Genomic DNA, 15,644 nt, shown 5'->3' with positions numbered 1-15,644 from the left:
TAAGAATCAAGACTGTTTATTGGTCATCATAACCTGGTCAGTAGTTCCACCACGTCCTCTGAGCACTAGCACTATAAAAAGCCACAATCACCATCCTGTATGACACAGCCAGAAGGCAGCATACACTTCACACACACACACACACACACACACACACACACACACACACACACACAAAAATATATGGATATGCCATATTGGACAGAAGCATATACAGTAGCTGCTCTTAAAAGTTGGCCTATTTTTACCATCCCATAGTGGTTGGTACTGAGGCATAGGTCATAATGCATTTCAGAACAAACACATTGCATCATATAAGAGAGAGGAAATCGAGCTGTAAGCAGATATGAGTAACTTCGGCATGCTTGCACATGCACCACTTACTGTTCTGTGCCTACCCTTTCATTAGCTATGTACTGTATATCAGAGGGGCTCAATTCACTGTAAGGTAAGCAACTGGCGCTGGATACATTTTCAATGTGATTCACAAGCGCCAAAACATGATTATTAAAAAAATAAAATGAGAGAAAGGTCTTCCCAACTTCTGAACAAGTGCCATGTAGAGACCAGCAGTAAAAAGGTAATACATTACATATATGTTCTGATTCTTAGGTAGCCTATTGTTCATTAGTCTGCAGCTAGAACAAATACAAGAAATGCCACTAAGAAAGGGAAAACGGATTCTCACAGTTTCAAAGCAGAACAAGGTTCTCGTAATAGAGGGTGATACATATGGAGACACACAGACAGACACACACTCACAGACACACAAACAAGCAGACACACAGACACACACACTCACAGACACACAAACATGCACACACAGACTCACAGACACGCAGACACACACACTCACATGCGCAAACATCAACAAGGATTCAAACTTTAGCAACAGTATTATCGCTGTTTTACAAAACATCTTGTAATTCGTCTTCATAACCTGACAGAATATCCCAAAAGTATTCACCATATTTATAAATTAGCTACATTTAACAGGTCATTTAAATTACATGTTTATATTACGTCATATGTTATTAGGACCGTCAATAATATTAATGGGGTTTAAATGGACACAAGATACAGTAAAAAATACCACATTTCTCCTTGCAGGACAGACCAAATATGCAAGCACCAAAAAACAAATGTCCAATGAATATACAGCTACTGTTTTCCCCTCAACACAACGCTGATTATATCCAGGGTTGAAAGTAAGTCGGTCCTGTATGGAGTACCGACAAAATAAATAGTGGGGGTACACTGTACCGGTAAAACATGAGCCTATCGCAATAATTAAAACATACTGATTCTAGGAAAACTGTAGGCTTGTACACTATTATTTATCATTACCGCATGTTAGACGCATGAAAAATGAGTGAACAGAAAAAAATTGGACTACGCTCCAAAATGCAGTGTGGTTTGACAATAACACTGAAAATTTGCCAAGGCAGAGATAAGTGGCCGAGACCGAGACGCATGTGGACAGCAGTGGACGCATCAATTCAGGTTACAAGACTTGTGTAGGCCTAATGAATGACCATCACAGAATGTCATTCATTGCACTTTTTGGTGTTTTGTAACTGATGTCTCTTAGCATTTATGAAATGGCAGGTGCACAGTGCACGGATGCGGGAATTCTTTTAGAGTAGAATAACGTTCGCAGGAAGCCTAAAGTAGCCTTTTGGAGTAATTGTTTGACAATCAGATGAAAACATTATGACTGGTTGTGTTTATGATACATTATAAGGTAGGCTAATACATTTTCAAAGTTAAAAGTGATCTTTACTATGAGGTCCACAGAGATCCTATTAAATTAAAAGGGATTCTATATGTAATTCTATGATTAGGCCCATAAAAAAATACACATAGGAGGTCCCCATACCTTTAAGAAATTAAATATACTATCACCCCTGATTATATTAGGTAACATGTTGGTATGTAAGTAACATGTCTGAAGTTGTGGTTGTAGTTCAGTGGTCAGCAGATGGGGCTGAAGCCTGAGGCTGCTGGGGAGGGGCTCACTGGTCCTTCCCCTCATGGATCTGCTGCTGCATCTTATTCAGCATCTCCTGCATCCTCGCCAACTGCAGAGAGAGAGAGAAAGAAGGGGGGGGGATAGAGAGAGAGAGAGTGTGCGAGAAAGACACAGAGAGACAGAGAAAGTGAGAGAGTACGAGTGGTAATGCCATTTTTGTCTTTTCTAGCATCTCTCTATAAACTGGAGACCATCCTGTATGGGTGATGTTACCCATAATGATGTATCAGTTTACCTCTTCATCTTTCATCTTGATGAGTCTATCTGTCTCCATGTCTGGGGTGGATAGGGGCAGGGTGGGGATCGGGCTTTCCATGCGGTTGTCCTGTGTCAGTTTACTGAGGGGAAAACACATAAGGAACATGAATACAGACTCACACAAGGGCAATGTTAATAAACAAAACTTCAGATAAAAATCAGCTATAAACCAAGCACCTCATACTTTCTGTCTTGCACTCTCTCTGACCTCTACAGCAGGGTTTCCCAAACTCGGTCCTGGGGCCCCCCCTGGATGCACGTTCTGGTTTGTGCACCCAGGGGGGACCCCGGGACCGAGTTTGGGAAACCCTGCTCTACGGTATACACACAAACGCATGCACACACATGCACATACCTGGTCATGTCCTGTATACACTGGGCTCTGTAGTTTTCATAGTGCACGTCACAGGTCACGTCTTTGAGGTCGTGCATGTGGGAGCGAATCAACATGTTCCTCAGCTTCACAAAGTCACAGTGAGACTGGTTCTCCACTGAAACACAGACAGACTGGGTCATTTTACACTGACATGATTTGCTTAGATAAAACATTCCTCTCTGTTGTATCCATCAGCAGTGATGCACTGTATCCGATTAGGAATAGGGGGTTTTCTGAGCAAGAAAACTGAGCCTAATCATAATGCATTGGTTGAGATATACGGGTAGATACAGGTTGTTTTTCATAGTTTGAGTTTCAGTCATTTTTCCTTCAAAAATGTTTATATGTGAGGAAAAGCATGTTTCACCATGCAACTTAAAAAGTCAAAGCCCTGAGTAATATTGTTCTGTGTCCTCCATTGTTGTCACAAACCTTCCACAATGCCCCATGGGTAGAGCCTCCCTCTCACTTTCTGGCCCCTGGCCTCAACCACTGTGTTACTACCAATCACTGCAAACGGACAGCACTCCTACACACACACACACACACACACACACACACACACACACACACACACACACACACACACACACAGGTTAGGATTTGGCATGATAGATTGACATGTTAGAAGGTATGGTTGAGTTTAAATCTAATCTTAATGTTCGGTCTCCAGTTGTGTGTCTCACCTTCAGTTCTTTGTCCAGTTGTTTGAACTCCTCGTCCTCATCAGAGTCACACTCTGGGAACTGGTACACCTTAATGCCAAACCTCTCAATCTCCTCACGGACCTACACGCACACGCAAACACACACACGCACAAACACACACACCGCACATTGTGCTGGGTGAGCAACTTCCTAAGGTTCCTGCATCCAATCTTACAATCATAATGTGACATCTGCTTCAGCAGTTTTAGTCTGTCTGCTGTGTTGAACTCACCCTGTCTTTGACTTTATTGATCTCATTGGGAGTGAGACAGTCAGCCTTGGCAATGAGAGGAACCACATTCACCTTCTCATGGAGAGCCTTCATAAACTCAACATCTACTGGACGCAGTCTGCAAGGGAGAGGAGACACCCCGCCTGGTCAGTGTATGTGCGTGCATACATGTATGTGTGTGAGAGTTTTAATGGGGGATAAGTGCATTCTGACTGAGGTGGACAGTAATAACAGTGTTTGCTGGTTGAGTTGTATTGGTGCTGTTTACATAGTATCCTCCGGTCATCAAACTCAGGATGTGTTATTACTATCTAATCATTATGGCTATACCTGTCATTACACTACCACATTCCTGTGTTTGTGTGTGTGTGTTTGTGTTACCCGTGTCCGAACGGAGGTATGAAGTAGAGGCAGCAGTGGACTCTGTTGTCCTGGATATTCTTCCTGTTCAGTCCACTCTCATCTCTGAAGTACTGCTCAAACTGCTGGTCGATGTAGTCTGTGATCGGCTTCCAGCTACACACACACACACACACACACACACACACACACACACACACACACACACACACACACACACACACACACGCCACAATCAGTCAAGGCATACAGGAACTATAAAAATAGAGTTGCACACTATATATAAGCTCCCAGTAATTTATCACCCTGAAGAAGGCACTGCGATGCTGAAACGTTGGTGGTTTATAGAGTGTGACTCTCTTTATTTATTTTTATAGCCTACAGTTTACTCGCCGTTAGTCAGCACCTCTACTAACATTTTTGGGTGTGCGCCAGCTCATACTTTTCACAAGGTTTACAGGATCGACGTACAAGATTAATTGCCGCTATCATTCCAATTTTAAGTCAATCTTCTAACCCAGTGTTTCACAACTCCTAGAGTCCTAGAGATCCCCCAACAGCACACATTTCTTTGTTGTAGCCCCGGACAAGCACACCTGATTCAACTTGTCAACTAATCCTCAAATCCTCAATGAGTTGTATCAGGTGAGTTTGTCTGGGGCTACAATATAAATGTTTACTGTTTGGGGTACTTGAGGAGTTGGGAAACACTGTTCTAACCCATAAAGAAGCCTCAGAGAGATTTAGCTCACCATTCACTGTTGTTAACAGCGTCTCCAAACCCTGGTGTGTCTACAATGGTCAGTTTGAGCTTCACTCCTTTCTCCTCAATGTCCACTGTATGCTTAATGATCTCCACTGTCTGGTTGATACGCTCTGAGAGAGGGAGGGAGAGAGGGAGGGATTGATGGAGAAAGGGAAGATAACCTTTGATGAGATGGCATTTTAAATGGCTCTAGTTTACATTTTAATGTGTGTTTGTGTTACTCACCCTCAGCGTTGAGTAGTTTCCTGTCCTTGTACAGGTCTGTGAGGAACAGGCTGTTGACCAGAGTAGATTTACCCATACCAGACTCCCCTGTAACATGATATACATATTACATACACTGAACAAAAATTTAGTAGAGTTATAGTTCATATAAGGAAATCAGTCAACTGAAATAAATGTATTAGGCCATAATCTATGAATTTCACGAGAAGTACAGATCAGGGTTGGGTTATAAAAAAATATCCGAAACTTTGAACATCCCACGAAGCACCATAAAATCCATTATTAAAAAATGGAAAGAATATGGCACCACAACAAACCTGCCAAGAGAGGGCCGCCCACCAAAACTCACAGACCAGGCAAGGAGGGCATTAATCAGAGAGGCAACAAAGAGACCAAAGTTAACCCTGAAGGAGCTGCAAAGCTCGAAAGCGGAGATTGGAGTATCTGTCCATAGGACCACTTTAAGCCGTACACTCCACAGACCTGGGCTTTACGGAAGAGTGGCCAGAAAAAAGCCATTGCTTAAAGAAAACAATAAGCAAACACGTTTGGTGTTCACCAAAAGGCATGTGGGAGACTCCCCAAACATGGAAGAAGGTACTCTGGTCAGATGAGACTAAAATTGAGCTTTTTGGCCATCAAGGAAAACGCTATGTCTTGTGCAAACCCAACACCTCTCATCACCCAGGGAACACCATCCCCACAGTAAAGCATGGTGGTGGCAGCATCATGCTGTGGGGATGTTTTTAATCGGCAGGGACTGGGAAACTGGTCAGAATTGAAGGAATGATGGATGGTGCTAAATACAGGGAAATTCTTGAGGGAAACCTGTTTCAGTCTTCCAGAGATTTGAGACTGGGACAGAGGTTCACCTTCCAGCAGGACAATGACCCTAAGCATACTGCTAAAGGAACACTTGAGTGGTTTAGGGGGAAACATTTAAATGTCTTGGAATGGCCTAGTCAAAGCCCAGACCTCAATCCAATTGAGAATCTGTGGTATGACTTAAAGATTGCTGTACACCAGCGGAACCCCTCCAACTTGAAGGAGCTGGAGCAGTTTTGCCTTGAAGAATGGGCAAAAATCCCAGTGGCTAGATGTGCCAAGCTTATAGAGACATACACCAAGAGACTTGCAGCTGTAATTGCTGCAAAAGGTGGCTCTACAAAGTATTGACTTTGGGGGGTGAATAGTTATGCATGTTTCTTTGTCTTATTTCTTGTTTGTTTCACAAGAATAAATATTTTGCATCATGTTGTGTAAATCAAATGATACAAACCCCCCAAAAGAAATTTAAATTCCAGGTTGTAAGGCAACAAAATAGGAAAAATGCCAAGGCACTTTATATGTGCCCTCTGTTCCCCATTGTCCTTGTCGATTATTGTCCCATGTTATTACAGTTTACTCACTGAGTATTGTGCACTTGTTATTACGGGTCTCGTCCCATGTATTATTTAGAGGTTTACACCTCGCTCATTTGGTTGGGTTACATCCCTGTGTTATATATATAAGTGTTTGTTTTGGGCTTCGTCCCCGTCGTTTTCCATGACGTACCTTATGTTGGGTAGAGTAATAAAAAAACCTATTACGCATTCCTGCACCTGTCTTCTATCAGTTTACAACGTGACAGATTTGATCAGGCTGTTGTTGATTGTGGCCTATGACATGTTGTCCCACTTTTCTTCAATGGCTGTGCAAAGTTGCTGGATATTGGCGGGAACTGGAACACGCTGTCGTACCCATCGATCTAGAGCACCCCAAACATGCTCAATGGGTGACATATCTGGTGAGTATGCAGGCCATGGATGAACTGGGACATTTTCAGCTTTCAGGAATTGTGTACAGATTTGTATTTGTATTTATTATGGATCCCCATTAGCTGCTGCCAAGGCAGTGAAGAGACCTCTGGTGGCATGTCTTGTGGGGTATACATGGGTGTCCGAGCTGTGTGCCAGTAGTTCAAACAGACAGCTCGGTGCATTCAACATGTCAATACCTCTCACAAATACAAGTAGTGATGAAGTCAATCTCTCCTCCACTTTGAGCCAGGAGAGATTGACATGCATATTATTAATGTTAGCTCTCTGTGTACATCCAAGGGCCAGCCGTGCTGCCCTGTTCTGAGTCAATTGGAATTTTCCTAAGTCCCTCTTTGTGGCACCTGACCACACGACTGAACAGTAGTCCAGGTGCGACAAAACTGTAGGACCTGCCTTGTTGATAGTGCTGTTAAGAATGCAGAACAGCGCTTTATTATGGACAGACTTCTCCCCATCCTAGCTACTGTTGTATTAATATGTTTTGACCATGACAGTTTACAATCCAGGGTTACTCCAAGCAGTTTAGTCTCCTCAACATGCTCAATTTCCACATTATTCATTACAAGATTTAGTTGAGGTTTAGGGTTTAGTTAATGATTTGTCCCAAATACAATGCTTTTAGTTTTTTAAATATTTAGGACTAACTTATTCCTTGCCACCCATTCTGAAACTAACTGCAGCTCTTTGTTAAGTGTTGCTGTCATTTCAGTCGCTGTGGTAGCTGATGTGTATAGTGTTGAGTCATCTGCATACATAGACACACTGGCTTTACTCAAAGCCAGTGGCATGTCGTTAGTAAAGATTTAAAAAAGTAAAAAGGGCCTAGACAGCTGCCCTGGGGAATTCCTGATTCTACCTGGATTTTGTTGGAGAGGCTTCCATTAAAGAACACCCTCTGTGTTCTGTTAGACAGGTAACTCTTTATCCACAATATAGCAGGGGGTGTAAAGCCATAACACATACGTTTTTCCAGCAACAGACTATGATCAATAATGTAAAAAGCCGCACTGAAGTCCTTGCGACATGGGGCCGTGCATTATCATGCTGAAACATGAGTTGAGGGCGGCAGATGAATGGGCCTCAGCATCTTGTCATGGTATCTCTGTGCATTCAAATTGCCATCAATAAAATGCAATTGTGTCCGTAGCTTATGCCTGCCCATACCATAACCCCACTGCCACCACGGGGGCACTCTGTTTACAACATCTGCCATCTGCCCGGTACAGTTCTAACCGGGATTCATCCGTGAAGAGCACACTTCTCCAGCATGCCAGTGGCCATCGAAGGTGAGCATTTGCCCACTGAAGTCGATCACAACATCGAACCGCAGTCAGATCAAGACCTTGGTGAGGACAACAAGCATGCGGATGAGCTTCCCTGAGACGCTTTCTGACAGTTTGTGCAGAAATTCTTCGGTTGTGCTACCCACAGTTTCATCAGCTGTCCAGGTGGCTGGTCTCAGACGATCCCGCAGGTGAAGAAGCCGGATGTGGAGGTCCTGGGCTGGCGTGGTTACACGTGGTCTGCGGTTGTGAGGCCGGTTGGACGTACTGCCAAATTCTCGAAAACAACGTTGGAGGCGGTTTATGGAAGAGAAATTAACATTGAATGATCTGGCAACAGCTCTGGTCAACATTCCTGCAGTCAGCATGCCAATTGCACGCTCCCTCAAACCTTGAGACATCTGTGGCATTGTGTTGTTTGACAAAACTGCACATTTTAGAGTGGCCTTTTGTCCCCAGCATAACGTGCACCTGTGTAATGATCATGCTGTTTAATCAGCTTCTTGATATGCCACACCTGTCAGGTGGATGGATTATCTTGGCAAAGGAGAAACGCTCACTAACAGGGATGTAAACAAATGTGTGCTCAAAATGTGAGAGAAATAAGATTTTTGTGCGTATGGAAACATTTCTGGGATCTTTAATTCTGGCTCATCAAACATGGGACCAACACTTTATATTTTTGTTCAGTATAACATGTTTCTAAACAGTCACCGACACACACAGACACACACATGGCCATCAACACTAACACAGAGTCAACATTCATGAACACACATGAAATACTTAATATCACTGGGTTGTTTTACTTTTACTACAGTAAATGCTACAAAAAATACTTTCACTGACCGGCGACCATGAGGGTGAAGTCAAATCCCTTTTTCACTGACTTCCTGTGCACCTGGTTAGGGAGGGTGGCAAAACCCACATACTGCTTCTCCTGAGAGAGAGCGAGACAGAAAGAGAGACAGAGAGCGAGACAGAGAGACAGAGAGAAAGAGTGAGGGGGAGAGAGACAGAGCAAGAAAGAGACAGAGAGAGGGTGAGATAGAGAGAGAGAGACTCAGTCACACTCACACAATAGGTAAACGAACATATGATATCCTCAGTCAGATATCGATTCAAAGCAACATTCCTAAGAGCTAAATAAATTAGAAAAAATTGTCATTTAAATTAAAATACAGCTGAAGTTCAAACTCAATTCAACCCACTCTGCTAGAATTACAGTATGGACAAATCCCTTGACAATAGGAGGGGGGAAACGGGGAAATGCATTCATGAAATTCCATTTAGTGTCTAAGACCTGGCGCTGCTCTTTTTCCACACACACACACACACACACACACACACACACACACACACACACACACACACACACACACACACACACACACACACACACACACACACACACACACACACACAAACACACAAACAGACACACACACATACATAAAAAACACACACAAACACAGTGAGAGAAAGAGAGAGAAAAGTATGACTGATCTATGACTTTTCCACTACACAATGGCTGTCTATCTGGCAGCTCTCCTCATCCCCTTCTGACACCATTCACACATCATCCAAAGCTTCTCCTTACTCAGACCCTACAGTACTGAAGACCCCATACCCCACCCACACACACACAAACACACTATCAGCCTTGCCAGTCTACCAAGGCCAGAGTCTGGCAGCCAACAGAGGGTGACAAAGGCTGTATTGACCAGACCTGAATGGCCCTTTTAAAACCCCTAACCAACACAAACACACGCCAAAGAAATACTCAGTCAGGGTCTATTATAAGTTGTCATAACCTGTCATATGCATTCCCGACAGCTCCTGGGGCAAGGCTTACAAACCCACACACACGCACACGCATACACACAGTCACAGCATACATAGACATGGAAGAGAGCTAGTGCTGAAGTCACTCACACACACATAATTGGGAAATCTATATCAATGAGTAATCATACAAACATCTGACTTACTTCTAGGGTGTGTGTGGGAACAAATATGCCACAGTCAGAACAAACAAACTACCCATAAATCTGTCATGAACTCATCAGGACATGACTTAAGAAAACAGTATGTTCTATATTCCATACTAATATGACATGTTAGAGAGAAATATGGTGTTTCTATGAGAGTTTGCTGACCTGTGCGTGTGTGTGTTAACTGTCAATTTCTCTTTGACATTGACCCCCTCTCCCTTTTCTTTTCTTTCCTCTCCTCCACTTTCTCTCTCCTCTCCTCTGTCTCCCCCTCTCACTCCCTATCCTCTCTCGCCTGTCATGTTCCAGTTCTTTACCTTCTGCCTGGCGGTTCTGACTCGAGGGCACAGCAAGCGTTCCACTAGTTTCTCCTGCAGCATGATAGCATCCATACCAAGCCAACACGACACCAACAGGGAAAAGGTTTTCCAAAGGACAAAAACAGAGCAACCTCCTCACAACGCTTCTCTTATGCACCCCTCTACTCCTCTCTACCTCTCTGTCAGTCCACACTTTTCTCAATACACACACCTCTTTCCTGTTCTCCCTCACTATGTCTTTGTTCCTCCTACTCTCCTCCTCTCCCTTTCTTTCTCCTCTTTCTCGCTCTCCTCTGTCCTGCAGCCCTCTACTGCTCCCTGTTCAGACAGGTAGGGAGGAATTCTGATAGAGAGAGAAAAGGAGAGAGCGAGAGCTAGGGGGGTAGACAGGAGGAAATAAAATGGTAGGACGGAGTGAGAGAGGTAGTAAGAGGTATCAATTTAGGGGAGGAAGCGAGGGATGGAGTAGAGAGAGGGACGGAGGGGGAAAGTGAAGGAATAAAATACATTCATTCACCCTGTAGTCCCTCCCCCTTTTCCACCGTTAGAAAAATAAAGCACTGACTGCTACAGTAATTACCTATAGCAGCCCAGAGACAGAGCGAGAGAGAGAAACCGACAGACAAGAGATGGCTAAATAATATAGCCCATATCTGACCATAATAGTGATCAGTTGTCAAAGAACAACACAGTGTCCTATAGCAGAGACACAAACCCTTTGTGTAGTTCAAGTGTGGACTTGTAAAAGTCAGTAACCTGTCACACAGAGCTTAGTGAAGCTAAAATGACCTCTTAACCCAGCCCTGGGATGAGGATAGCCAGAGATGTGTGTCTCAATGGCTGAATGAAGAGCCTAGCCAACCTCTAGACTGGACATCAGCCATACAACAAAAGGGCATGGCTGTGGAAATTACACTAAAATAATCAAAGGAGACGTTCTCTCATTAAATTAAATCAAATGAAAGTTTATTGGTTGCGTAAACAGTTTAGCAGGTGTTATAGCAGTGCAGCAAAATGCTTATGTTGCTTGCTCCTAAGAACGCAGTCAAATTTTAAAAAAATACAATAAATCAAGAATGGCGGGACGAATCCTGGATGTTCAACCCAAAAATCAATGTAGCTGTATCAAAATGCAAACTATACATACATTACCGTTCAAAGGTTTGGGGTCACTTAGAAATGTCCTTGTTTTCGAAAGAAAAGCAATTTTCTGTCCATTAAAATAACATCAAATTGATCAGAAATACAGTGTAGACATTGTTAATGCTGTAAATGGCTATTGTAGCTGGAAACGGCTGATTTTTTTTATGGAATATCTACATAGGCGTACAGAGGTCCATTATCAGCAACCATCAGTCCTGTGTTCCAATGGCACGTTGTGTTTGCTAATCCAAGTTTATCATTTTAAAAGGCTAATTGATCATTAGAAAACCCTTTTGCAATTATGTTAGCACAGCTGAAAACTGTTGTGCTGATTAAAGAAGCAATAAAACTGGCCTTCTTGAGACTAGTTGAGTATCTGGAGCATCAGCAAAATGGCCAGAAACTATGAGAGTTAGTGTCATTAGTGTCTAGTTTGAGAAACAGACGCCTCACAGGTCCTCAACTGGCAGCTTCATTAAATAGTACCCGCAAAACACCAGTCTCAACGTCAACAGTGAAGAGGCGACTCCGGGATGCTGACCTTCTAGGCAGAGTTGCAAAGAAAAAGCCATATCTCAGACTGGGCAATAAAAAGAAAAGATTAAGATGGGCAGTCTGAGATATGGCTTTTTCTTTGCAACTCTGCCTAGAAGGTCAGCATCCCGGAGTTGCCTCTTCACTGTTGACGTTGAGACTGGTGTTTTGCGGGTACTATTTAATGAAGCTGCCAGTTGAGGACCTGTGAGGCGTCTGTTTCTCAAACTAGACACTAATGACACTAACTCTCATAGTTTCTGGCCATTTTGCTGATGCTCCAGATACTCAACTAGTCTCAAGAAGGCCAGTTTTATTGCTTCTTTAATCAGCACAACAGTTTTCAGCTGTGCTAACATAATTGCAAAAGGGTTTTCTAATGATCAATTAGCCTTTTAAAATGATAAACTTGGATTAGCAAACACAACGTGCCATTGGAACACAGGACTGATGGTTGCTGATAATGGGCCTCTGTACACCTATGTAGATATTCCATTAAAAATCAGCCGTTTCCAGCTCCAATAGCCATTTACAACATTAACAATGTCTACACTGTATTTCTGATCAATTTTATGTTATTTTAATGGACAAAAAACAAAAGGACATTTCTAAGTGACCCCAAACTTTTGAACGGTAGTGTATGTACACCGGGGGAATTTACACAAGATAAACTCATGTAGATTTAATATAGTGTGAGCTACAGTATGTCGAGAATCCAATATATAAATAAATATGCGGTGTGTATAAACAGTGTAACTAAAATACAATGTACAATTTATAAATATTTTAATAAGCTATGTCGGGGATACAGTATTTAAATACACAGTGTGAAACGGAAAGTGACCAGTGGTTTAATGTCTCTATAACATGGGACAGCAGCGTTGGCTATGAGTGTGAGGGAGTGTGTGTGTGTGATAGCATGTGTGTGTGTTTTGTGTGAGTGAGTGTGCATCACCTGGTAGACGGCTAGTGATGGCTGTTCAACAGTCTGATGCCTGGTAACAAAAGCAGTTTTTTAGTCTCCCTGACGAAGGCCATGCAGCCGAAATGCGTCAGAGTTTTTTAAAACTTTGTTTCCATTGAACATGCCATACAAATAAAGGCATTTCAATTAATTATATGAAGAGTGCCTTGGTCCTCCTTTCTTTTTGATGACCAGTTTTTTAGTCTCTCGGTCTTGGCTTTGATGCACCTGTACTGTCTCTGTCTGTCGGACGGTAACCGAGTGAACTGTCCGTGGCTCTGGTGACTGAGGTCCTTGATGATCTTCTTGGCCTTCTTGACACCGGGTGCTGTATGCAGCCCGACAGAATGCTCTCAATGGTGCATCTGTAGAAATTCGTGAGAGTCTTAGGGGCTATGCCGAATTTCTTCAGCCACCTGAGGTTGTAGAGGCACTGTTGCGCCTTCTTCACCATGATGTCGGTGTGGTGAGACCATTTCAGGTCCTCAGTGATGTTTACATCGAGGAACTTGAAGATTTTGACCTTATACACTGCGGTAAGCTCCATTGTTTGGTTGACATTGAGGGAGAGGTTATTTTCCTAGCACCACTCCACCAGGGCTCTAACCTCCTCTCTGTAGGCTGTCTCGTCGTTGTTGTTAATCAGGCCTACCACTGTTGTCATCAGTAAACTTGATGATTGAGTTGGAGTCGTGCATGGCCACCAGTCATGGGTGAACAGGGAGTACAGAAGGGGGCTGAGCACACACCCCTGTGGGGCCCCCGTGTTGAGGATCAGCGTGGAGGAGGTGTTGTTGCTGACCCTCACCACCTGGGGTTGGCCCGTCAGGAAATCTAGGATCCAGTTGCATAGAGAGGAGTTCAGACCAAAGGCCCTGAGCTTAAGGACAAGCTTGGAGGGCACTATGGTGTTAAAAGCTGAGTTGCAGTCTATGAACAGCATTCTCACATAGATTTTCCTCTTGTCCAGGTGGGATAGGGCGGTGTGTAGTGCAATGGCGATTGCGTCGTCTGTGGATCAGTTGGCGCAGTATGCAAATTGTAGTGGGTTAAGGGTGTCGAGTATGGTGTCGGTAATACGGTCCTTGACTATCCTTTCAAGGCACTACGTTGAAAATGTCCGTAAACACTCCAGCTAGCTGGTCTGCGCATGCTCTGGGGACGCAGCTTGTGATGCCATCTGGGCCGGCAGCCTTACGAAGGTTAACACGCTTGACGGTCCTACTCACGTCGGCTACACAGATCAGGAGCCCGCAGTCCTCATGAGCAGCGGGGGCACGTCGGCTGCTCTGTGTTGCTTTCCTCGAAGCAGGCGAAAAAAGGTGTTTAGAATGTCTGGGAGTGAGGCATCAGTGTCCGCGACGTCACTGGTTTTCCCTTTATAATCCGTATTGTCTTAAGTCCCTGCGACATACGTCTCATGTCTGAGCCGTTGAATTGCGACTCTGTCCCTGTATTGTCTTTTTGCCTCTTTGATTTTCTTTCAGCGGTCATAGGTGGTCTGTTTATACTCGTCCATGTTTCCAGACACTCTACAGTGGTTAAATGTGGTGGTTTGCACTATCAGTTTTGCACGAATGCTGCCATCTATCCAGTTTTTGGTTTGGGTATGTTTTAATCATCACTGTAGGAACAACATCCTCTATCCACTTCCTGATGAACCCAGAGAGAAACTCAGTATATTCGTTGATGTTATTCCCATAGGTGGCCCGGAACATATCCCAGTCCACGTGATCAAAACAGTCCTGCAGCATGGATTCCGATTGGTCAGACCAGCATTGAATAGACCTTAACACAGGTGCTTCCTGTTTTAACTTCTGCCTATAGGCGGGGAGGAGCAGAATGGAGATGTGGTCTGATTTGTCAAAGGAGGTCTTTGTATCCCTCTCTGAATGGAGAATAACAATGATCCAATGTATATTTCCCGCAAGTGAGGCAAAAGATGTGTCATTCGAATTTCGGGAGAATTTTCCTTAAATGTCCTTTGTTAATGTCCCTGGCTACAAGAAATACGGCCTCGGGATATGCTGTTTCCAATTTGTTCAATGTCCCGTGTAATTCCTCGCGGTGTTGGCTTGTCGGGGGATACAAACAGCTGTTAATTATCTCTGGAGATAATGGGGTCTGCATTTGATAGCGAGGTATTCCAGGTCAGGGGAACAGAAACTCTTAAGGGTTTGTACATTCCTACAATCACACCATGAGTTGTTGATCATAAAACATACTCCTAGGCCTTTGTTTTCACCGCAATGCTCTTAGAAACGTGTGTAGTGTTAACAGAGTGGTGCCAAAGGCCCCATGCACTCCACACACTGTGAAACAGTACAGGGCGTGGTGGACAATTGTTTGCCAGATGTGGGCCCATGGAGTGTGTGTGTGTGTGTGTGTGTCTGGGTTCAGTGGTGATGACTCAGCTAAGCTACCACTGGAGGACAGACAAAGGATTCAAGACAACTGGAGCTCAGTAAGCAATGATACCCCAGACAGAGTGGGTAACATCTACAGAGCACATACTATTTATGGCAGTGGTCACCAACCGGTCGATCGCGATCAATTGGTCGATCTCCAAGGAATTCCTAGTCGATCACCAAACATTTCTTTAAAAAACCCAACGACAAAGCCTTGCGTTC

At 43.7% G+C, this 15,644-nt stretch overlaps 1 protein-coding gene across 2 annotated transcripts in view; it reads right to left on the bottom strand.

The window, feature by feature from the left end:
* The window catches only part of LOC121573080 (septin-5), a 36,785-nt gene continuing 21,141 nt past the window's right edge, over positions 1–15,644 (bottom strand). Inside the window, exons 1-11 of one of the 2 annotated variants that reach the window (XM_041885110.2) lie at positions 10,371–10,814; positions 8,909–8,999; positions 4,957–5,043; positions 4,718–4,841; positions 3,987–4,121; positions 3,606–3,723; positions 3,353–3,454; positions 3,099–3,195; positions 2,646–2,781; positions 2,268–2,370; positions 1–2,081 (exon numbers count right to left, since the gene is read on the bottom strand). In XM_041885110.2, coding sequence (XP_041741044.1) covers positions 2,016–2,081; positions 2,268–2,370; positions 2,646–2,781; positions 3,099–3,195; positions 3,353–3,454; positions 3,606–3,723; positions 3,987–4,121; positions 4,718–4,841; positions 4,957–5,043; positions 8,909–8,999; positions 10,371–10,445 — 1,134 coding nt within the window. In that variant the 5' untranslated portion in view covers positions 10,446–10,814 and the 3' untranslated portion in view covers positions 1–2,015. Of the gene's footprint in view, positions 2,082–2,267; positions 2,371–2,645; positions 2,782–3,098; positions 3,196–3,352; positions 3,455–3,605; positions 3,724–3,986; positions 4,122–4,717; positions 4,842–4,956; positions 5,044–8,908; positions 9,000–10,370; positions 10,815–15,644 lie in introns of those variants that run through there. The other variant, XM_041885111.1, reaches the window with a different exon arrangement.

Source organism: Coregonus clupeaformis, chromosome 18, assembly GCF_020615455.1.
Source record: "Coregonus clupeaformis isolate EN_2021a chromosome 18, ASM2061545v1, whole genome shotgun sequence".
NCBI lineage: Eukaryota > Metazoa > Chordata > Actinopteri > Salmoniformes > Salmonidae > Coregonus > Coregonus clupeaformis.
This window is presented reverse-complemented; position numbering and strand designations above follow the sequence as displayed.